Raw genomic sequence first — 23,942 nt, forward strand, 5'->3', positions numbered from 1 at the left:
GACCACCGGATCTCGGAGTGTTCTGCCCTGAACAGCTGACGCTATACAAACGCTCAGGAGCAAAGCTCATCCATTGCCGTGACCTAACAAGTGTCTTTGTGACGCGGGGAGAACAAATACGAAAGGAAAGAAAAATAAAATGATTACGCTTGACTGTGTGTGCCAACACTGTCACGGACCTGCGCTTACCAGCATCATTCATTTTGATCAGATCATGGTAACTATTTTCCATTAATTACACCTTCTCTTGCAGAGAAATCCGGCCATATGCCCTCCTCATCAGAACTACGCAGTTGGAAAAGATTCCGATTTTCAACTTTAAATGTCACCTTAACGGACCATCATTATGGACACACCTAGAAAATGTGAAGCACCAAGTATCTTTCGTAAGCGCCAAACTTTAATACTGCATCTTTTGAAATCGTGTTATTAGACAGCACTTCGGCAGGGGTTCAATATCAGCTAATGTAATTGTAAACCCTTATTATTGGACCTGTCGGGTGACTTTGGACTATGGTCCACAATTAGATTAGAAAACAATATATTAAGGAAATGTGAAATACACCATGGAATGTACTATCTAGCACAGGTTAGGGATGTGCTCGGCCCAGTGATTTCCCCACAAATTCACTGCTGAGGGGGGGGGGAGGGGCTTTCAAGAGGGGCGGGGGTATGCTTGGATAAGGTTCCACTTACGGAATTTCTTAACACTGAAAGAATCGTGGCACGACGGTGACATATCTGCACAGCTCTGCACATTTTTACATCTTATTACGTTAGAACAGAGTACATTAGAATACAGATTCAGTATGAAGGGCATTTGAACATTAAGATGCATAATCGCACGACCGAAAAAGAAAAAAGACTAGCACCTTGTCTCACGAAGCTCAATGAATACCTAGGAACCAACGGTAAAAACCTTAGACGAAAAAAGCAGATTGCTTGATTGAGTTGGACGCAAATGGTTCTTGATGATCCACAGTTTGCGTGCCCGCACGCATTTTTGCTACTATATGGGCGGATTATACGCATTGAAGTGTCATTTTCAAATGATTTTGGACAAATGCATGGTACGATCATCTGCATGACTGTGGTCCTCTAGCCCTAGTTTCACAGTACAGGATGTAATTCGCTTCACCGGACTCACTATACCAGAACGTGTTGGTGACCGAGCTGGGTGGGGTCACCTGAGAAATTCCAGGGATAGTGTTGCGAAAATGCAGCGAAGGTGTACACCCCCCTGGGGGGTGTAGAGAATTCCCTGGCTCGGCCTCCTCCCGCGTCCCTCTAGCATTTCTTGCAGAAAGAGTATGGCTATGAAACACAATGCAAGGCAGAAATACTTTGTCGTCCACGTATTGTATACCAATTACGAATTTCTTCCACATAAGCATCCTTGCGCTGTGAGTCAATAGTGAGCTTTCGGCGCATCGTACGCATGCGTAACGCATAGCCTCGTCAGTGCCATCTCAAAACAAGCGCGCAGTTTAACGTTATGTACCGATGCCAGTCCTCATATAAAAATGAGACCACTGCAGAAGTATGCGTTCCTGCCAGCTTTGCCTTTACGCCTTAAAACACCATCACTCAACAAAACAACACACTACAAACGAAATTTCGGTTCACTTTTTTGCGCTGTACTTGAATATCTATTTTACATACTATCCGTATCTGTGCAAAACTGCCGGCTAACGCTAGCACGTAAACAGTTTTTGTTTCCTCCTTCCTGGCAAACTGCTCAATATTATCTGATAATCCCCCTCCCCTTGTCCTTCCTCATATGATATCACTCCTTCCTGATATGATGTCATTATCTGGCCAACTCTGTACGCCGCTCACAGCCACAGTTCCCTCGCAGCGCTAACACGGAATGAAAAACGTCCTCTTCAATCGTGAGCATTGTAAATGGATACAGTGGTACATTGTACACTGTGGTACAGTGCATATAGCACGTTGCATGCACGCTTCGCAAGTGTACTCTGCAAACGTAACCCTAACGTGTCATACTAAACGCGCACTTCGTGTATTCACCAATGAATTATACTTTTCCACTTGGCTGTAGTTCTGCCGTTGGGTTTGGGTCATGGTGAGAAGCAAAGATGGTGACGCAAAGTACTTTTTCTGCTTATTGTATTCTATTATTCTAGTGGAGGTAATCCGTCAGTGTCCATGAAGTCAGGCAGTTCATCAAAGTTTCAGTTAGACATTATTTATTCAAGAGCGTCTAGTATTTTTCTTGCAGTTCTTTTACCATTTGCTGGACGTAACGCATACTCAATTCTGTGCCGTGTAATCGGATGCACAGAGATCGGATGCGAGGTGACCGTACCACCGTACGCGAACGCTACGGCGAAGCCACGGCCACGCTACGGCGAAGGTTCGTGGACCTCGGTTTCTGCGTGCGGCGCAGTGCGAGATCGGACTCCTTGCATCTCTGCGCACCTACCCAGTACACGGTCCACAAGCTCCGCTGCGAGCTCTGCGCATCGTCCCGCTCAGTCACCATCGTGATTAAACGGTTAAACTGCACCTTCGAACGGACGGAGACAGACACACGGCCGTAGCACACCACAGCAACGAAACGTTTATATGGAAACTGTCAAATCAATTAAAACACGGAGGATGATAATTAATGTTCCTATAAAGAAGAACCGAGGCGCGTAGCTTTAATCATGAATATACAAACCCAGGTTTGTACAATCAAAAACCCCAAAATCGATACGAAAAAACGATATGCACTTGCTGTGCGGAGACCCTAACTTCAAGTAAATTATACTAGTGCAGATGAAGAAGCAAAAGATGTAAGTCTATCGATGACCGGCGCAACCACGGCTTTCTAAATTATAGCGCCAGAGAGGTATGCCAATGCCCTGGTCTCTACATACACTGCTAGGGTGGGTCCCGCATTTCGTCCCTCACACCGACGTGAGTAACCGTTGCTGGACGCGAGCTGTACTGCTCACACATTTAGGTTAAACTACTGAATGCTCCAAACCAATACGATGTAAGAGGTATGTTCGACTGAAACTGAACCTTTAAAACGGTGGTACCCCTAGCGAACATATTTATTGTCCAGGTCTACTTGAGTTCCTGTCGCTACCACCTATTCAAGCTCAAGCACACCATACCATCAGCATATTTATTATACCACAGCTGGATACGGAATGCACTCTTGAATCGAGCGTTTCATCGTTAACGACCGCTTGAACACGACCCGTATTTCGCGATGTAACCCTCTCTACACTAATGCATTTGCCCCATTGCTTCGGCATTATGTGCCGAGTAGCATAGTAAGATTTGCAAGCAGGAGCTATTACCAAGGTGCTTCCTTCACCCCATCATCGCTGCTTCATTATGAGGTGAAAATCGCTTGGAGCGACTCATAGCTGAGTTCTCGTAAAGCGCTGGTAAAGCCTTTGCTCACGTGACCCTTTTCGTCTCTGGAGAGCTCTGCACGAATTTAGATGCTGTCCACACGAATGTTGTATTTCCCTCTGGGACAGTGATAGTGAGCTTGGTTTTCGCCATTGCTACTTAGCACGTGAGTCGCGTCTTGCAGAGACATAGGCATGCCATGCCTTAACAGTAGACACTTGTGTTTTATGAGCATGACACACAAGGCGTTCTACAATCTTTGTGTATGCTTATGAGAAACTCACCAATTCAGATATGGATCAGTGATCTGGATATGGTGGATATCAGATATGGGGAGTGCATTGGGATAAATTAAACATAATGAAAGAATGAAGTTCTGAGGAGACTAGCCTTCCATTTCCTCTTCGAGGAAAGTGACTTTGTCAGGTCCGTTTTGTTTGTTTGTTCCCGAGTTTATCACTAACACGTTCTTCTTGTTTTGTGGCTATGGGACAAATTAGGATAGGACAGGCTTCTAAACTGGTATCAACTAACTTTTTCTGAACGAGACCTCGTTTTTCATGCAGGTTCAGTCGCTAGACTTTGTCAACACCGTCCAGCTTCCATCCGATCTGCGGATATTACTGTCGTTCAGTTGTGGCGGCTACAAGACATACTACAAAAGCCTACGCCAGTATGATCTAAATAACCCAGATATCGATAGTCTCCGCCGTGAAGAGTGTACGCGTTCCTTCCTCGCGGCGAAGAATCTCCGATGGGATAGCAGGGTACGCTAAAATTTCGGTATGGTTCACCAACACAAGGTTTATGAACTCATTCCAGTCAAGCCAGGCTAACTGCCGGACCATCTACACAACGGTCAATAGTTGTCCACGTAGGCGTCCATATGATACTTACAAATCGCTGGAAGTGTATTGCACATAAGCAATACGAGAAAAGGATTAAGGAAATGCAATCTTACAAAATACGATGCCAACGGTTTCAAAGAAACAGGAACCACTGATGAAAGATGAAAGTCACTGAAAAGGTTAGCCAGCTGTAGGACTCGAATCCACATCTTCTGTATTTCGAGTTTGATTACAGGGTTCGATTCCCACGACCGGCTAACCTTTTCAGTGACTTTCATCTTTCATCGTTAAATTCTTAGGCAACTTGAGGCCTTGTATGTGATTGTCCCTTCTATGTTGTTCCAGCCTCAGAAAATCAGGAACCACTGGTGTACCGTGGAGAATGATCGTTGAAAATAATGGCCAATGAAAGTTCGCGCAACCCCATTAACCGTATAACGCGTCGACCTGAAGACGAGCATCGAATAGAATATTTTATGCATGGTCATGTGTCGTTGTACAATATATTTCGTTTAAACTCTTTGACAAGTGGCTCTAATCAGGCTTTGGCCCATACAGTTCATCGGAATCATCGGAAGTCTAGTGTTTACCACTAGACAATCTATCTATCCATATCTTGCTGATTACACTACATGTCACAAAACAGCATGTACCTTCATATTTATTCTCGCCACTGTGAAACTCTGCTTTTGTCGGGTATACATCAAGGGTAGACCACTGTGAGATAGAGGTAGCAGTGCTTTAGCTTCCGATCCAATGGAACTCCAATCTAAAAGTTAATCGAATGATTCAGGCTGTGCCATCGCATTCATTTAACACGTAGTTATTATGCACAATATATGTATATATATATATATATATATATATATATATATATATATATATATATATATATATATATATATATGTTAGTAACTCAAACGTCGCCATGCCAGCACTGGACAGCTGTTTCGGCCTTGTTGGGCCTCGTCAACAGTACGCAGGCAGGCAACGTTTGAGTGGATGGCGTCAGAAGGTCACGTAAAGTATACAACGCCAGTGAAGTATACAACGAAGAAAATAGCCGGAGCTCTTTGGCTGCACGTATAGCATATGCTATACGTGCAGCCAAAGAGCTCCGGCTATTTTCTTCGTTGTATACTTCACTGGCTTTGCACTGGGCTTTCAGTGAGTGAGTTATCTCACCCTGACGGGAGGAATCACGTGTTACGTGACCTTCTGACGCCATCCACTCAAACGTTGCCTGCCTGCGTACTGTTGACGAGGCCCAACAAGGCCGAAACAGCTGTCCAGTGCTGGCATGGCGACGTTTGAGTTACTAACATATGCTATACGTGCAGCCAAAGAGCTCCGGCTATTTTCTTCGTTGTATACTTCACTGGCTTTGCACTGGGCTTTCAGTGAGTGAGTTATCTCACCCTGACGGGAGGAATCACGTGTTACGTGACCTTCTGACGCCATCCACTCAAACGTTGCCTGCCTGCGTACTGTTGACGAGGCCCAACAAGGCCGAAACAGCTGTCCAGTGCTGGCATGGCGACGTTTGAGTTACTAACATATGCTATACGTGCAGCCAAAGAGCTCCGGCTATTTTCTTCGTTATATATATATATATATATATATATATATATATAATAGGAAAAAATAGCCGGAGCTCTTTGGCTGCACGTATAGCATATGTCTGTAACTCAAACATCGCCATGCCAGTACTGGACAGCTGTTTCGGCCTTCTTGGGCTTCATCAGCAGTACGCAGGCAGGCAACGTTTGAGTGGATGGCGTCAGAAGGTCACGTAACACGTGATTCCTCCTGTCAGGGTGAGATAACTCACTCACTGAGAGCCCAGTGCAAAGCCAGTGTAGTATAATAGGAAAAAATAGCCGGAGCTCTTTGGCTGCACGTATAGCATATGTCTGTAACTCAAACATCGCCATGCCAGTACTGGACAGCTGTTTCGGCCTTCTTGGGCTTCATCAGCAGTACGCAGGCAGGCAACGTTTGAGTGGATGGCGTCAGAAGGTCACGTAACACGTGATTCCTCCTGTCAGGGTGAGATAACTCACTCACTGAGAGCCCAGTGCAAAGCCAGTGTAGTATAATAGGAAAAAATAGCCGGAGCTCTTTGGCTGCACGTATAGCATATGTCTGTAACTCAAACATCGCCATGCCAGTACTGGACAGCTGTTTCGGCCTTCTTGGGCTTCATCAGCAGTACGCAGGCAGGCAACGTTTGAGTGGATGGCGTCAGAAGGTCACGTAACACGTGATTCCTCCTGTCAGGGTGAGATAACTCACTCACTGAGAGCCCAGTGCAAAGCCAGTGTAGTATAATAGGAAAAAATAGCCGGAGCTCTTTGGCTGCACGTATAGCATATGTCTGTAACTCAAACATCGCCATGCCAGTACTGGACAGCTGTTTCGGCCTTCTTGGGCTTCATCAGCAGTACGCAGGCAGGCAACGTTTGAGTGGATGGCGTCAGAAGGTCACGTAACACGTGATTCCTCCTGTCAGGGTGAGATAACTCACTCACTGAGAGCCCAGTGCAAAGCCAGTGTAGTATAATAGGAAAAAATAGCCGGAGCTCTTTGGCTGCACGTATAGCATATGTCTGTAACTCAAACATCGCCATGCCAGTACTGGACAGCTGTTTCGGCCTTCTTGGGCTTCATCAGCAGTACGCAGGCAGGCAACGTTTGAGTGGATGGCGTCAGAAGGTCACGTAACACGTGATTCCTCCTGTCAGGGTGAGATAACTCACTCACTGAGAGCCCAGTGCAAAGCCAGTGTAGTATAATAGGAAAAAATAGCCGGAGCTCTTTGGCTGCACGTATAGCATATGTCTGTAACTCAAACATCGCCATGCCAGTACTGGACAGCTGTTTCGGCCTTCTTGGGCTTCATCAGCAGTACGCAGGCAGGCAACGTTTGAGTGGATGGCGTCAGAAGGTCACGTAACACGTGATTCCTCCTGTCAGGGTGAGATAACTCACTCACTGAGAGCCCAGTGCAAAGCCAGTGTAGTATAATAGGAAAAAATAGCCGGAGCTCTTTGGCTGCACGTATAGCATATGTCTGTAACTCAAACATCGCCATGCCAGTACTGGACAGCTGTTTCGGCCTTCTTGGGCTTCATCAGCAGTACGCAGGCAGGCAACGTTTGAGTGGATGGCGTCAGAAGGTCACGTAACACGTGATTCCTCCTGTCAGGGTGAGATAACTCACTCACTGAGAGCCCAGTGCAAAGCCAGTGTAGTATAATAGGAAAAAATAGCCGGAGCTCTTTGGCTGCACGTATAGCATATGTCTGTAACTCAAACATCGCCATGCCAGTACTGGACAGCTGTTTCGGCCTTCTTGGGCTTCATCAGCAGTACGCAGGCAGGCAACGTTTGAGTGGATGGCGTCAGAAGGTCACGTAACACGTGATTCCTCCTGTCAGGGTGAGATAACTCACTCACTGAGAGCCCAGTGCAAAGCCAGTGTAGTATAATAGGAAAAAATAGCCGGAGCTCTTTGGCTGCACGTATAGCATATGTCTGTAACTCAAACATCGCCATGCCAGTACTGGACAGCTGTTTCGGCCTTCTTGGGCTTCATCAGCAGTACGCAGGCAGGCAACGTTTGAGTGGATGGCGTCAGAAGGTCACGTAACACGTGATTCCTCCTGTCAGGGTGAGATAACTCACTCACTGAGAGCCCAGTGCAAAGCCAGTGTAGTATAATAGGAAAAAATAGCCGGAGCTCTTTGGCTGCACGTATAGCATATGTCTGTAACTCAAACATCGCCATGCCAGTACTGGACAGCTGTTTCGGCCTTCTTGGGCTTCATCAGCAGTACGCAGGCAGGCAACGTTTGAGTGGATGGCGTCAGAAGGTCACGTAACACGTGATTCCTCCTGTCAGGGTGAGATAACTCACTCACTGAGAGCCCAGTGCAAAGCCAGTGTAGTATAATAGGAAAAAATAGCCGGAGCTCTTTGGCTGCACGTATAGCATATGTCTGTAACTCAAACATCGCCATGCCAGTACTGGACAGCTGTTTCGGCCTTCTTGGGCTTCATCAGCAGTACGCAGGCAGGCAACGTTTGAGTGGATGGCGTCAGAAGGTCACGTAACACGTGATTCCTCCTGTCAGGGTGAGATAACTCACTCACTGAGAGCCCAGTGCAAAGCCAGTGTAGTATAATAGGAAAAAATAGCCGGAGCTCTTTGGCTGCACGTATAGCATATGTCTGTAACTCAAACATCGCCATGCCAGTACTGGACAGCTGTTTCGGCCTTCTTGGGCTTCATCAGCAGTACGCAGGCAGGCAACGTTTGAGTGGATGGCGTCAGAAGGTCACGTAACACGTGATTCCTCCTGTCAGGGTGAGATAACTCACTCACTGAGAGCCCAGTGCAAAGCCAGTGTAGTATAATAGGAAAAAATAGCCGGAGCTCTTTGGCTGCACGTATAGCATATGTCTGTAACTCAAACATCGCCATGCCAGTACTGGACAGCTGTTTCGGCCTTCTTGGGCTTCATCAGCAGTACGCAGGCAGGCAACGTTTGAGTGGATGGCGTCAGAAGGTCACGTAACACGTGATTCCTCCTGTCAGGGTGAGATAACTCACTCACTGAGAGCCCAGTGCAAAGCCAGTGTAGTATAATAGGAAAAAATAGCCGGAGCTCTTTGGCTGCACGTATAGCATATGTCTGTAACTCAAACATCGCCATGCCAGTACTGGACAGCTGTTTCGGCCTTCTTGGGCTTCATCAGCAGTACGCAGGCAGGCAACGTTTGAGTGGATGGCGTCAGAAGGTCACGTAACACGTGATTCCTCCTGTCAGGGTGAGATAACTCACTCACTGAGAGCCCAGTGCAAAGCCAGTGTAGTATAATAGGAAAAAATAGCCGGAGCTCTTTGGCTGCACGTATAGCATATGTCTGTAACTCAAACATCGCCATGCCAGTACTGGACAGCTGTTTCGGCCTTCTTGGGCTTCATCAGCAGTACGCAGGCAGGCAACGTTTGAGTGGATGGCGTCAGAAGGTCACGTAACACGTGATTCCTCCTGTCAGGGTGAGATAACTCACTCACTGAGAGCCCAGTGCAAAGCCAGTGTAGTATAATAGGAAAAAATAGCCGGAGCTCTTTGGCTGCACGTATAGCATATGTCTGTAACTCAAACATCGCCATGCCAGTACTGGACAGCTGTTTCGGCCTTCTTGGGCTTCATCAGCAGTATTTTTTCCTATTATACTACACTGGCTTTGCACTGGGCTCTCAGTGAGTGAGTTATCTCACCCTGACAGGAGGAATCACGTGTTACGTGACCTTCTGACGCCATCCACTCAAACGTTGCCTGCCTGCGTACTGCTGATGAAGCCCAAGAAGGCCGAAACAGCTGTCCAGTACTGGCATGGCGATGTTTGAGTTACAGACATATGCTATACGTGCAGCCAAAGAGCTCCGGCTATTTTTTCCTATTATACTACACTGGCTTTGCACTGGGCTCTCAGTGAGTGAGTTATCTCACCCTGACAGGAGGAATCACGTGTTACGTGACCTTCTGACGCCATCCACTCAAACGTTGCCTGCCTGCGTACTGCTGATGAAGCCCAAGAAGGCCGAAACAGCTGTCCAGTACTGGCATGGCGATGTTTGAGTTACAGACATATGCTATACGTGCAGCCAAAGAGCTCCGGCTATTTTTTCCTATTATACTACACTGGCTTTGCACTGGGCTCTCAGTGAGTGAGTTATCTCACCCTGACAGGAGGAATCACGTGTTACGTGACCTTCTGACGCCATCCACTCAAACGTTGCCTGCCTGCGTACTGCTGATGAAGCCCAAGAAGGCCGAAACAGCTGTCCAGTACTGGCATGGCGATGTTTGAGTTACAGACATATGCTATACGTGCAGCCAAAGAGCTCCGGCTATTTTTTCCTATTATACTACACTGGCTTTGCACTGGGCTCTCAGTGAGTGAGTTATCTCACCCTGACAGGAGGAATCACGTGTTACGTGACCTTCTGACGCCATCCACTCAAACGTTGCCTGCCTGCGTACTGCTGATGAAGCCCAAGAAGGCCGAAACAGCTGTCCAGTACTGGCATGGCGATGTTTGAGTTACAGACATATGCTATACGTGCAGCCAAAGAGCTCCGGCTATTTTTTCCTATTATACTACACTGGCTTTGCACTGGGCTCTCAGTGAGTGAGTTATCTCACCCTGACAGGAGGAATCACGTGTTACGTGACCTTCTGACGCCATCCACTCAAACGTTGCCTGCCTGCGTACTGCTGATGAAGCCCAAGAAGGCCGAAACAGCTGTCCAGTACTGGCATGGCGATGTTTGAGTTACAGACATATGCTATACGTGCAGCCAAAGAGCTCCGGCTATTTTTTCCTATTATACTACACTGGCTTTGCACTGGGCTCTCAGTGAGTGAGTTATCTCACCCTGACAGGAGGAATCACGTGTTACGTGACCTTCTGACGCCATCCACTCAAACGTTGCCTGCCTGCGTACTGCTGATGAAGCCCAAGAAGGCCGAAACAGCTGTCCAGTACTGGCATGGCGATGTTTGAGTTACAGACATATGCTATACGTGCAGCCAAAGAGCTCCGGCTATTTTTTCCTATTATACTACACTGGCTTTGCACTGGGCTCTCAGTGAGTGAGTTATCTCACCCTGACAGGAGGAATCACGTGTTACGTGACCTTCTGACGCCATCCACTCAAACGTTGCCTGCCTGCGTACTGCTGATGAAGCCCAAGAAGGCCGAAACAGCTGTCCAGTACTGGCATGGCGATGTTTGAGTTACAGACATATGCTATACGTGCAGCCAAAGAGCTCCGGCTATTTTTTCCTATTATACTACACTGGCTTTGCACTGGGCTCTCAGTGAGTGAGTTATCTCACCCTGACAGGAGGAATCACGTGTTACGTGACCTTCTGACGCCATCCACTCAAACGTTGCCTGCCTGCGTACTGCTGATGAAGCCCAAGAAGGCCGAAACAGCTGTCCAGTACTGGCATGGCGATGTTTGAGTTACAGACATATGCTATACGTGCAGCCAAAGAGCTCCGGCTATTTTTTCCTATTATACTACACTGGCTTTGCACTGGGCTCTCAGTGAGTGAGTTATCTCACCCTGACAGGAGGAATCACGTGTTACGTGACCTTCTGACGCCATCCACTCAAACGTTGCCTGCCTGCGTACTGCTGATGAAGCCCAAGAAGGCCGAAACAGCTGTCCAGTACTGGCATGGCGATGTTTGAGTTACAGACATATGCTATACGTGCAGCCAAAGAGCTCCGGCTATTTTTTCCTATTATACTACACTGGCTTTGCACTGGGCTCTCAGTGAGTGAGTTATCTCACCCTGACAGGAGGAATCACGTGTTACGTGACCTTCTGACGCCATCCACTCAAACGTTGCCTGCCTGCGTACTGCTGATGAAGCCCAAGAAGGCCGAAACAGCTGTCCAGTACTGGCATGGCGATGTTTGAGTTACAGACATATGCTATACGTGCAGCCAAAGAGCTCCGGCTATTTTTTCCTATTATACTACACTGGCTTTGCACTGGGCTCTCAGTGAGTGAGTTATCTCACCCTGACAGGAGGAATCACGTGTTACGTGACCTTCTGACGCCATCCACTCAAACGTTGCCTGCCTGCGTACTGCTGATGAAGCCCAAGAAGGCCGAAACAGCTGTCCAGTACTGGCATGGCGATGTTTGAGTTACAGACATATGCTATACGTGCAGCCAAAGAGCTCCGGCTATTTTTTCCTATTATACTACACTGGCTTTGCACTGGGCTCTCAGTGAGTGAGTTATCTCACCCTGACAGGAGGAATCACGTGTTACGTGACCTTCTGACGCCATCCACTCAAACGTTGCCTGCCTGCGTACTGCTGATGAAGCCCAAGAAGGCCGAAACAGCTGTCCAGTACTGGCATGGCGATGTTTGAGTTACAGACATATGCTATACGTGCAGCCAAAGAGCTCCGGCTATTTTTTCCTATTATACTACACTGGCTTTGCACTGGGCTCTCAGTGAGTGAGTTATCTCACCCTGACAGGAGGAATCACGTGTTACGTGACCTTCTGACGCCATCCACTCAAACGTTGCCTGCCTGCGTACTGCTGATGAAGCCCAAGAAGGCCGAAACAGCTGTCCAGTACTGGCATGGCGATGTTTGAGTTACAGATATATATATATATATACATATATATAGCAGGAACAAATAGCAGGGGCTCTTTGGCTGCACGTATAGCATATGCTTGTAAGTCAAACGTCGCCATGTCAGTACTGGACAGCTGTTTCGGCCTTCTTGGGCCTCATCAGCAGTACGCAGGCAGGCAACGTTTGAGCGGATGGCATCAGAAGGTCACGTGGCACGTGGCAGGGTGTCGTAAGACACCTCTGAAAGCCCAGTGCAAAGCCAGTCCAGTGTATAGGGGAAAAAATTAGCAGGAGCTCTTTGGCTGCTTTGGCAGCTATTTTTCCCCTATACACTGGACTGGCTTTCCACTGGCCTTTCAGAGGTGTCTTAGGATACCCTGACGGGAGGCATCACGTACCACGTGACCTTCTGGCGCCATCCGCTGAAACTTTGCCTGCCTGCGTACTGCTGATGAGGCCCAAGAAGGCCGAAACAGCTGTCCAGTACTGGAATGGCGACGTTTGACTTGCAAAAAGAGAAAAATACGAAGTTACGAACTAGTTTATTACATAGGGAGGCGTTAAAAAGTAAAATGGGCAAGGGGTCGACGTTTCGACAGTGGCACTGTCCTCGTCAAGGCAAAAGATGCGTAGATGGTTATACGTTACTTAAATAGGTTTGGTACGTGACGTCATAATGGGCACGAGCACACCACAGGGGTTTTGTCAGTGAGTCAGATTCGAGAATATTCCAGAAGGTGAATTTTGGGTGTTGATGTCATTCGCCTTTGGTCACTGTCCGCTTTGGGGAAAATTCCTGGGCAGGGTGAGCGCTGCTTCGAACTTTGCTATAAGAAAAAAAAAACCATAGAAAAGGAAGGAAAAGGTAGAAAGTGTAGCTCATCTAGGCGGCCAGATTTCTTACCGTTGAAGGTGCTCAGAGATCTTCGTTAATAGTTGATTGGAATTTGTAAATCAGATCAGATTCGCGTCGTTCCCTGCACCGATTTGAGCTAAAATTTGACTGGTGAATAAAAAGTGACACATTATTTAGTGAATGACCTGGTTGTTTGAAATGGCGAGAGACCTGGAGGTTTGGCTTCTTTGTAACGTCAGGTCGGTGGTTGTTGAACCTGATCTGAGATTGTTTTAGTCTGACCTATGTATTGTGCTTGGCACATGCCGCACTGAATGACATAAATGACGTTAGATGAATTACAGTCGAAGTCACCATTAATTTTGATGGAAAAGTTAAATTAGTGCTTTTAAGTACTTCGTGCTTTGCACAAAGTAAGTGCTTTGCAAGTAGGCTTTGCATTAATTTGCATATTTGAAACCTGCGACCATCTCACGGGTAGCAGCTGTTCCCTGGATGCGCTGCTTGGCTAACCTTAGAGCTAACTACCAGCTCCGGTGGCGCTGCGGTAACGCGTGCGCTTGGAGACTAGGAGGTCCGCTGTTCGAATCAGCGGGCCTGCTGTGCCGTCTGGGGTTTTTCCTGGGTTTCCCTCAGATGTGTAATAGGCGTATGCCGGCACAGTTCCCCTGAAGTCGGCCCATGGACCAGTGTTGCCACACGTAAAACAAATTTATCTGTAGGTCCGAGCCTGAAAAATCTGTAGATAGAGCTAAAATCTGTAGCCACGCAAAACTCAGTTTCTTGAACATTTGCCTTCAAATCTGTAATGTATGCCTGCGTCTCTAAATTAGTGGAAGAGCAAGGGCTTATTTCGTTCCACTGCTGAAGACCACAGCCGGAATTTTTTGCTGCGGCGCACTGGCATTATGCGTTGGAACTTTCGGTTTGCGATGTCGCGTATTCAAATCTGCTACAATCACAAAAAAGTGTCACTGCACATAGATTTAATACTTTGACATGTGATATATCCACATGAGCCGTGGCGCTCCAATGCAAGAATAACGCATCGCGTAGTAGGAATTCTCTCGCTCGTCCCACCATCACAATGGTGAGCGAGGATTGCAATGGACCACAAAAACAATAAAGGTCGATATTATTTCCACAGACATAATGAAAGCGTACATGAGTGACGTGAATTATAAATGTTGTTGCTTCACTTCAACGCGAGTCAAGTCTGTGATGCAAACTGGTGACGCGCACACAAACACTCAGGAAAACCAATTTAGCGTTGAGGCTTGCCAATAATAAACCTCTACCCGACAAAAGTCATCATGACGTTGATAGACAGACCGAAACCAAAACAGATCGGAAGGGGAAAGTTGGGTTCCACGAATGAGCAATTGTTCGCTGAAAGAAAGTAGGACCGAAGGTCGCGTCCCTTTCAGAGACCATCGTAATCCCCTCAAGACCGTGGCTTTCAGGCGCGACCTTGTTCGCCACTAGCTTTGAACGTAGTTCAACTCTACCAAACTCGTGGCGTTGTCGAACATTATTACGTCATTTGTTTAAAAACAGGTAGAGGTCTATTCAGACGCAGTAGACGTCCTCTCCTTCGGCGAGACCCCGCCAGTTTCGTGACGACGGGTCAAATCCTTGTCAACGGCGAAGGCGAAGCAGTTTGACCCAACAGCATGCGTTTTGTGTGCAGGAGGCCAGTTGGTGATCGTTGAGAGGCTGTTTCTTTGCTTCGTTTTCGTCAAATTAACTGTGGAAAATATTCTAAAAAATAGTCAGTAAAACACTAATTCCCGCGTTCTGCTGACGTTTTTCACCGTTTCATTTTGTGCACTGATGCGAAACACTGGGTCGACTGACTCATTTGTTGGAGCAAAAAAATCATGACATTTTCAGAAATCTCTGTAGATCTGTAGATTTTTCAAAAAGTAGGTAGATCTCATGATAAATCTGTAGGTGTGGCAACACCATGTGGCGTTTGTCAGTGAGTCAGATTCGGGAATATTCCAGAATATATACGTTTGAGCGAGTTACGTCGGAATCTCACGTCGCCAGCGAGAGCGACCCAGCGATGACAGCCACTTGCGAAGGCACTAAAGTGTTTCAGGAAAAAAAAACGAACCAGCTTGACTGTACCAAGATTATGTTTATAATTGTTCTTCGCCACCATACCAGTACTGGACCGCTGTGTCAGACTTGTTGTGCCATCAGCAATAAGCAACACATTATAACCAATGAAGAGACTTTGAGAGCCCTACAAGGACTAATCACATTTACAAGGAAAAAATGGAAAAGCGCCAGAAATATATTTCGTTTCATTTAGGGGTCGACGTTTTTGCAATCTGTGCTGCCTCCAACAGGACTAGATTTGAAAATAGTTGTTAGGGGCTCATATATAGGGAGCAAGGGGAGCAGGTTCAGTACGCGTGGAGCACCGTTGGTAATCTTCAAGGAGCGTTGTCTCTTGTCCTCTATTGAACAATGCAGGGGCGTTGGCTGTCATCTGGGAGAATTATCCCTACTCGTCCAGTACACCTCGAACGATAAAAAGAGATGGCAGAAAGTAGAGAAGAGGTTCGGGGGACTTCTTCTATCACCTGTGTCTGCAAACTGTTTGTAAAAATCAGGGGCCTTCGTTGATGGGGGACTGAAATTGACGGGTTAGGAATCACTTAATATCACACAATATCACAATATCATTAAGGGAAAAATAGATTGTAAGAAGTCCACCCTAATATATTTGAATGAGTGACCGGTTTGGTCCAAACGACGCGACACATGTTTCTTTCTTACATCATATCTGTGAATCTGATTATTAGAACGAATTCGAAAAATTGTTGCAGTTTGGTGCCGTCGTTTCTCGCAGTTTCACACTGAACCACGTTTCATGTTTCAGACTTGCCACCGACCGATGCTACTGGAGACGGACAGCATGACGAATTATATTCTGACTCGAACCCTGCGAAATGATTTCGTAGACATGTTCGACACCAACGTGACGTACAAGATGAAGGTATGTCGCCCTTTCGGTCTCTCTATCCAGCCCGCATATGTCGGAGACTCTGATATGGTTAGCTTACAAAAATTCTAGTTCCTACGGAATCGCTCTTTCTGCCACTCTATTTTTCGACGCATGGGATGTTCGTCTGCGAGACATGACCCTTAGCGCAACTGCGATACGTTTGTCTGTAGCCTAGTCATGGCTGTTTTTGTGTGAGTTAAAACGTGTGCTGTAATAGCGAAAAGGAAGCCGTGTGTTCTGTATACGAATACCAATTTCTGTAAGTCGATGATATTTTGTTTACTTTGAATAATGAACTATATATGTTTGTAATCACCGTGTCGAGAGCGGACAGCTGTCCTTACCTAATATTTTGCAACCGCACACACAATATGCGGATACGCAGTTGTCTCGCGACAGGACCCGAATTATTATAACTATTAAATTTCCCCGTAAACACAGCTTGCTAGCTTGCATGAAATGCATACTCCGTGTAAGCAAGTGTAAAAATGAGCCGCCTTTTCGACGCTTCTTTCGACGCTTCTATACGACACGCGTCCCTCGGAGTCTTGTATCAGATACTCACAAAAACCATTTGTCGGTAAAAGTTAGGCTACTGAGTACGGTGAGTATGGAGTTATGTTAAAAGTATTTAAGGAGGAGTACTAGACGTTCTTAAAAGTGGTTCGTGCCACGGTTAGCATTAGCAATCGAATAAATTCGGTCAGCCTTAAGTGGAAAACGCCATTACGAAAGAAAGAAAAGGGTTTTACGTTGGTGGAGCAACTGATCTTAGTAATAACTATGCGATAACCTATCCCAGTATGCACACAAGCTCCGTACTGAACGGGCGCTCTACACATGGAAACGAACTGTCCACTGAAATGTTAGAATATACTTACGGCTTTCTCCCTATGGTTGATTTGCGCTCTCGGGCTCTCGGCACGGGCATTCTATTATACCTAATAGGGGATCCAAACGGCTTACCCACCTACCCCTGAGGACAACACATCCCCTCATGCATACTCCTAAACCCGAGGTACTGCACCGCAGTTTCCCACTGGGAGGTTCCTAATGTGGAAGCAATGCAATAATGCAAGCAAAAGCATATGTACAGAAAAAAGCTCATTGCTGAGACATCATAGTATAAGTTACTGAAAAATCTAGACCACTAAATACTGATCTTTGCAAGTATGCTCAATATACCACGTTGATGGCAGTTCTGTGGCAAGGAAAACACTCACACTACGACGCCGACCTTCCAAACAGTAAGTTACGCACGAAAGTTATTAAGACTCGTAACTTACTGCTCCACTCAAGCTACTTTTAATGTCTGGCACACGTGACGTCTTCGTAGACGGACATCCCCAAGCTGCGATATAACGAATGTGATATAGCAAAATATTATTTCATCCGTAGAAAAATAAATGAAATCGCGAAACAACGTATACACGGGATCACCTACACCACATGTGTCTGCTCTAGGCATTTTACCCTCCCACTTGGAGCAGCGAAATTAAGTGAGGCAATACTGAAAAGTCGTCCTGCATTCTTAGTTTAAGAGTCTATTGTATTGTCCAAGGACTCACACCGCTGTTACACCTCCTCCCCTGCCCCGCTGCCTCCCCTCTCTCACCAAACTGCTTGGTTCTTGGCGACATCCATCCCACCGTCGCTTATGCCACGCTTCTCCCTTCGCCAATCATCTTTTATCTTCTGCCTTTCTATCTTCCAGATCTGCAACGCCCAGAAGATATACAACTTTCGAGGCGGCTACGTCTTGTTCGACTTCGATCAAATAGACACCGGAAACAAGTGCGGGGATACCAACTTCACGCAGGGCTTCGCGGACGCGCACTACATAAAGACTTACATGAAGACCTCATTCACACATTGTTAGATTGAATGTGCAGATGTGTTGTACTTTGTCGCAATCTCACCGCATTTGAGATTGCTTGAGCTTTTCTGTAGCGCGTTCATTGTAATTGTCCTGTTGCTTCGTGTGAGAAAATCATTGTTTTCATGCTGGCTGAACAACAGCACAAAGATTTCCATATATATATATGTATATGTATTCACTGCTGTTATGCTTGAGTCATGGAGAAATACCATTCCACACGCATTTATAGACATTTCTTTCTGGATTAGTGTCTTTCAGTTATCTGAATCAATTTCTGCTGTACTCTGAGTACAGTTCAGTTCCCACATCCAATGCATCTTCCATTTTGCACCTCCTGGCTAGAGAGGGCCTACCAGTTCTATATCGCTAACGAGGCTTTATAGTCTTCCAGTAGTAATTGAGATTTGATATGTGCTCGAACGTAAAAGAATGGGATACAGAAGAATGTGATGGTTCGAAGTCCCGAACTCTTTGTACGAACACAGGATTTCGGTATTTCTAAATGTGAATCCCGGCGACCCGGAATCCCAATCGAGCGCACATCCATCGAATCACACACTGCAACACGATGCGCATTTCCTCTTGCACCCATTTGCTATTCTAGTGGAAGAAAGCGGAAAAATAAATGGGGCTCGCTCTATCGTCTCCTAGCAGCAGTATTTTACATGAAAACGTCACGACCTTCGGTTTCTTTTCAGCTTTGGGGAATTTAGTGAGAAATCCAATTCCAGTTATGTGTTCATTCCACTCGTTAACCATTTATGAAAACCAAGAACAGCTAAGTCTGCGCGCACCGCCTCCCGCCGCCTCTGGAGTTCCCGCGCTGGTAGACCGTGAGATGTCGCTGTGCTTGCCAGCAGCCAGCAGTACCTCCGTATCATCTTCAGCACTCCCGTAGCTGTTTTTCTGTCCGAAGAGCCAGTTAAAAAAGCCTGTTAGCCGTGTCCGCCATCCGGTCGTCGCGTATCTGGTTATGCAAGAGAAATCACGAGGGTGCCCGCGAGCTGTTCATAGCAAGGGCGTGTAGGACAAAAAGGAGAAAAGTGCTCTCTTATACATACAAATCTCTTCCTATGCGGTCTCCGTCTTCGCCAGTAATAAATCCTATGCATTCGACCTCCCACTCAGAACGACGCGCACATGTTTCGGAACGACCTGTAATTTGTTACCTTCAAATATGTCGTTTACTCAACAAACGTTGTCGAAGCCCTATCGTGTGTCTCTCTTTCAAAAAACGGAGTCTTTTGACCGAGCACCAAAGAAGAAAGAACTGCCTTAGCTGTGGCTGCACACTCTGTCAGGCTGACCTTTCCGTAATAAATGTATATCCTCCTCTACACTCTAATGAGAGGTCGCATTAGGTGGCAAATAAATGCAGTGACAGCATGCATGGGCAGACCAGGCAAACGTCACTGCTAATTGCAAAAATTGTCCGCAAGCTGGACATTTAATGTTGAGCGACACTGGGATTCCCATACTGACGACGCAGTACGTTTACAAGTTTACCGCTTCACAACAAAATCATTTGCATACTAAGAGTGCATTTTTCCTGAACCAGTCATCACGAGCGAAAAAAAAGTGGCACGGATCACAGCCCTCAGTTACCAAAAAGTATTCGTTCTGGTTCTTCGTCTCTGAAGTTACAATTAGAATAAATTTTGTCGTTACACGACGGATATAATCCCAAATATCTCCAAATATGTAGTGCAGTATCAGTAAGTGTATTCACACGAAGTCAATGTATACAAAAGGTGGAAACAGTTCACTTTTGATCGAAGTCATCAATAGGAGGACAAAGAGGAGGTGGCAGCGTAGCATCTCGTCGTCTTTGGCACGTCACTGAGGACAAAGAAAACCGTGACAAAAGTCGTCGTGAAGGCAGAGACATGCACTCTCAAAAACGTTTTTCTCTTAAATGTAACAAGCCGATGTGTTTCTACATTTCTCATACATGTTCACTTCTTCGATACCGATGGACGAGCTTTGTCTCTGCTTTTTCCAACCCTCCGCGAGGCCGTCTCGCACTACCGGATTGACAATTTCACCAACTTTGTCCGTGCTGGTGCTTGACATAACGGTGCAGGACATCTTGGTGTAGTGCATTTCGGCGCACGGACTTTTCGGTGCACAGGCACATTTACGCTCACGAACTTCTTGTATAGGATAAAAATGTGGTTGTGTGGGCGAAAAAAAAATCCCCAGGCCTCTGCGCGCCCTAAAATTCAAGCAGATGGTTTTTCTCGACTCCTGAACATTTGGCACATCGCCACTGACCAGGTGGTGTTATCATTCGCTCTCCTGATTTGTTCAAGTTGGGCCACACATTTGTTTTTAATGAGTTAATGTCGGAAAAATGGAAGCGCGAACTATGAAAAGACCGAAAAATAAGGAGTTTCAAGAGGATGTCGCATCTATTAAATACATTATTAGGAGTAAGTGAACGACCTATAAGCGACCTACATTATTTCGTCCTACCACGCTTAGGTGCATGTGCACATGTATGTTTCAGTCATGCGCGTGGTTAAAAACATGACGCTGGAATATGTCCTCCTCCAGCCCTCTCCCTGTCCCGTGCCAACGAAGTGTGTTTCCCTTCGAGAAACGTGTTTCTGTTGTACTGTGCCAGCGAACGCGATGCAGGACTTGACAGAACAGCGGGTAAAAGACTTCGTGCGTATTTCTTCCGCTTTGAGCTTTCGTACGGTGAGTAAAATCCCTGGAATCGCATTTTCAACGCACGCAGCCACCGACTTTTGTTTTGCCGGGATCATTTTTTGCTACACTCAGCAGGATCTAGGACATTTGCTCACCGGACATTTGGGCACCGTCCGAATGCTAAGGGCAGACAAATGCTCAAACACGATTTTTACGTTCGTCCTATATTCACAAATTATGTATTGTGTTTGCTGGCAGCAGTATACTGATAATAATTAAGAACTTTTGTACCAGGAGAATGTACTGTGCATACACAGTAAAAATTACTTTTGCCACTAGCGTTATAGTAACGGTTAAGTTTTTCGAGTAACGCGTAGAACTCTACGAATAGCTTACAATACAAGAAGTGAAGACGCCCTTCATGGCTTGCGTACGTGCACACGACTCTTCAATATAGGGTGTTTTTCACATGACGTCAAATCAACGCGTCCGGCCACCATGGTGGTGGTCACGTTTTCGGAGCCATTGCTGAGATTATCTAGCACTTGCTCGAAAACTAAGTCCTGAATGGTGTTTTGAAATCCGGTCGCGTCCGTACCCTTCTTTTATCCCCAAGACACTTCGTCATTGTCGCTCCCACATTTTTGTTTTATGAAAACCATGACTTTCGCAATGAAAAATAGAGCAGTTTGTCATCTTTCAATGTCGCTAGCACGAAAAGTGACCATCACTGGGAGGAGCTTACGAGCATGCCACGTCACTGCAAGACGTCGGTGAAAACTCCATATTCGGGACCGTATCATGCCAACAATTTGCAAATACGCAAATACTACATTTCACGTGTTTATTGCGATCCACTCGTTATTTCTACCTTGTACAGCAGAAAACAACTAACAATTCCTCCGGATGCCTTTGCTTTGTGTATTAAACTCTGCAGATTTGGGAAGAAGGCTGCTGCTTTCTTTTTGTGGTTCTAAAGCAAACTGTCCAGCGCGGTGACGAATTCCTCCATTTCAACTTCCCCGTCTCGATTCTCTTGGTAAGAAGAAACAACTCGCTCATTTCAACCGACCCCCCATTCACTCGTCGCGTTTCTTCTCCCGGCGAGTGAGACAGTCCTCCGTTGTCGTGCTCAACCTAAGAATGGCATTGCCCGTGCATCCTGTTCTCTCTTCATTGGGAGTTGGGACAGGGAACTGTTCTACAATCGCTGTCACATGGAAGGCCTGGGGAAATTCTTAGGTAGTTTATGTCACAGGAAAATGCAATTATAAAATTATGCTCATATTCTTTATAGTTCTTAGGTTCAGCCACACATTTACAATGACTTGTGAAAACCACATAAATACCATACAGCATGTATATAAATACAATTGTCTGCGCCCTCTGCTTTTCACATATAAGTGTAATAAAACATTGGTTCGTCTAATTTACTTACTAATTTACTACCGCCGATAAGAAGGAACACACAAACAATATTAAAATCAGGGTGAATGAATTCCAGAAGTAAGCGGGGTCAACCACGTCATTGATGTATTTTTAAAATGCTGTGATACAAAATGCGTCGTTACATGCCTCCTGTGGCAACCACCATGCCAGTGGCGTGTTGCGATTTTCTCTATTGTATTCTGTAAACTAGAATTAGCCATGCCTTTGTACTAGAATCTCGATCACTCTTCCGGCGTAGAGCGGAGAAAGCAACCACGGTTTTCAGATATTTTCAGTTTAAGATATACAGTAATCTATATTAATTTATGAAGGGAGTTGCCTCAGGACCAGAGCCGCCGATATTTCGAAAATAGATTGTTCTTCTCCTAGGCCCAGGAGGAGAACAGTCTCTCTTCGAAATATCGGCGGCGGTTCGCTGGATTTCTACCGGTCTATATTCATTTATTACATCCCTAATATCTCTCAGATAACGTTCAGTCGCGCGACAGAGGTGGTCAATTGCCGTAGACTCACAGCGGCACCGGAAAATTGCTAACCGTCCAAAAGCTCAAGGCGTAAAAATGCCCACAAAGTTGTTGTTTTTTACGTGCCTGTTGTTTTCGCAAGTGTCGTAAACAAGGAGGAATGACCGAAACAGTACCAGGAGGCACGGCCACCGAGGCATGTGGTACCTCTTTTAACTGAGTGGTTCGAAATCGTTATGCGTCGTGTTTGGTTGGTGGCACAGTATGAAATGTTTGTTGCAGAAGAACACACTTTGTTGTGCTTTGGAGGATCATCATGTTTTCAACCACGAGCATGATTGAAGCTCCTTAATAGTAAAACAATTCAAACACGTCCACAAGCATAGACGCACGATATGACTCGCGTGGTAATGGGATATATCAATGAAAGCTGAGCAGGACCGCAGGGCATTTATCGGTCGTTCATTTGTCTCAAAAGATATCTGTAATAGTTGCGAAGTAGATTGATTTAACTATAGTGAAAGTTTCGCGTGACTGACAAGTGTAAAACTCTGTAAAGATAATAAGCCCTGTGGTCGTTTCGTGAAAACTTTGTGCCGTAACTTTTTCTTTTCTTTTTTTTAGTCCTTCAACAGCTAGATACTGTTTATGGTGAGACGCTAGCAAGTATATTATCTGTATATTCCTAGTCGGTGAACCTCGGAAAGGTATTTTTCTACTTCAGGTCTCAGGGAGCGGTGCCGATGTGAGGTTATGTTCTTCTGTACAGATAGCGAGCACTGGGGAGTTTTTGCCCCCTTATTTCCTTTTTTCTGTGAAAATCAGAACCACACAAAATGCCGACTAAACAATTTCGGTTCTGTACCTCGAAACAACAAAGAAAAACCTGCTGTGGTCACGGCTATATAGGGCTAAAATGACTGACAGCATCTAAGATCTTGCGTTATGGAAGTTAAAATCTAATTATTTAGTCTGTACATTATTAATTAACGTCCCAGAGTACGGAACCCGGGTCTTGTTCCCCAGTTGCACCCCCGGTCGACGTGGTTGTTCAAATCCTCGTCCAGACGGCCGTCACAGACGCCAAAATGACATTTTGATCAACTTTGGTTGATAAGAACACCTGGTATATAATCGATATCAGAGATGTCATAATCTAATTATTTGGCGTATATATCATTATTTAATATCCCAGAAATCGGGCCCGGACA

General features: G+C 46.0%; 1 protein-coding gene across 1 annotated transcript in view; it reads left to right on the top strand.

Moving 5' to 3' along the window:
• Positions 1-18,292, top strand: part of LOC135395086 (uncharacterized) — a 38,906-nt gene extending 20,614 nt beyond the window's left edge. Inside the window, exons 5-8 of the mRNA XM_064626298.1 lie at positions 254-386; positions 3,942-4,142; positions 16,159-16,275; positions 17,999-18,292. Of these exons, the coding sequence (XP_064482368.1) occupies positions 254-386; positions 3,942-4,142; positions 16,159-16,275; positions 17,999-18,163 (616 nt within the window). The 3' untranslated portion in view covers positions 18,164-18,292. The remainder of the gene's footprint in view (positions 1-253; positions 387-3,941; positions 4,143-16,158; positions 16,276-17,998) is intronic.
• Positions 18,293-23,942: the final 5,650 nt, after the last annotated feature.

Source organism: Ornithodoros turicata, chromosome 1 (assembly GCF_037126465.1).
Source record: "Ornithodoros turicata isolate Travis chromosome 1, ASM3712646v1, whole genome shotgun sequence".
NCBI classification, from domain to species: domain Eukaryota; kingdom Metazoa; phylum Arthropoda; class Arachnida; order Ixodida; family Argasidae; genus Ornithodoros; species Ornithodoros turicata.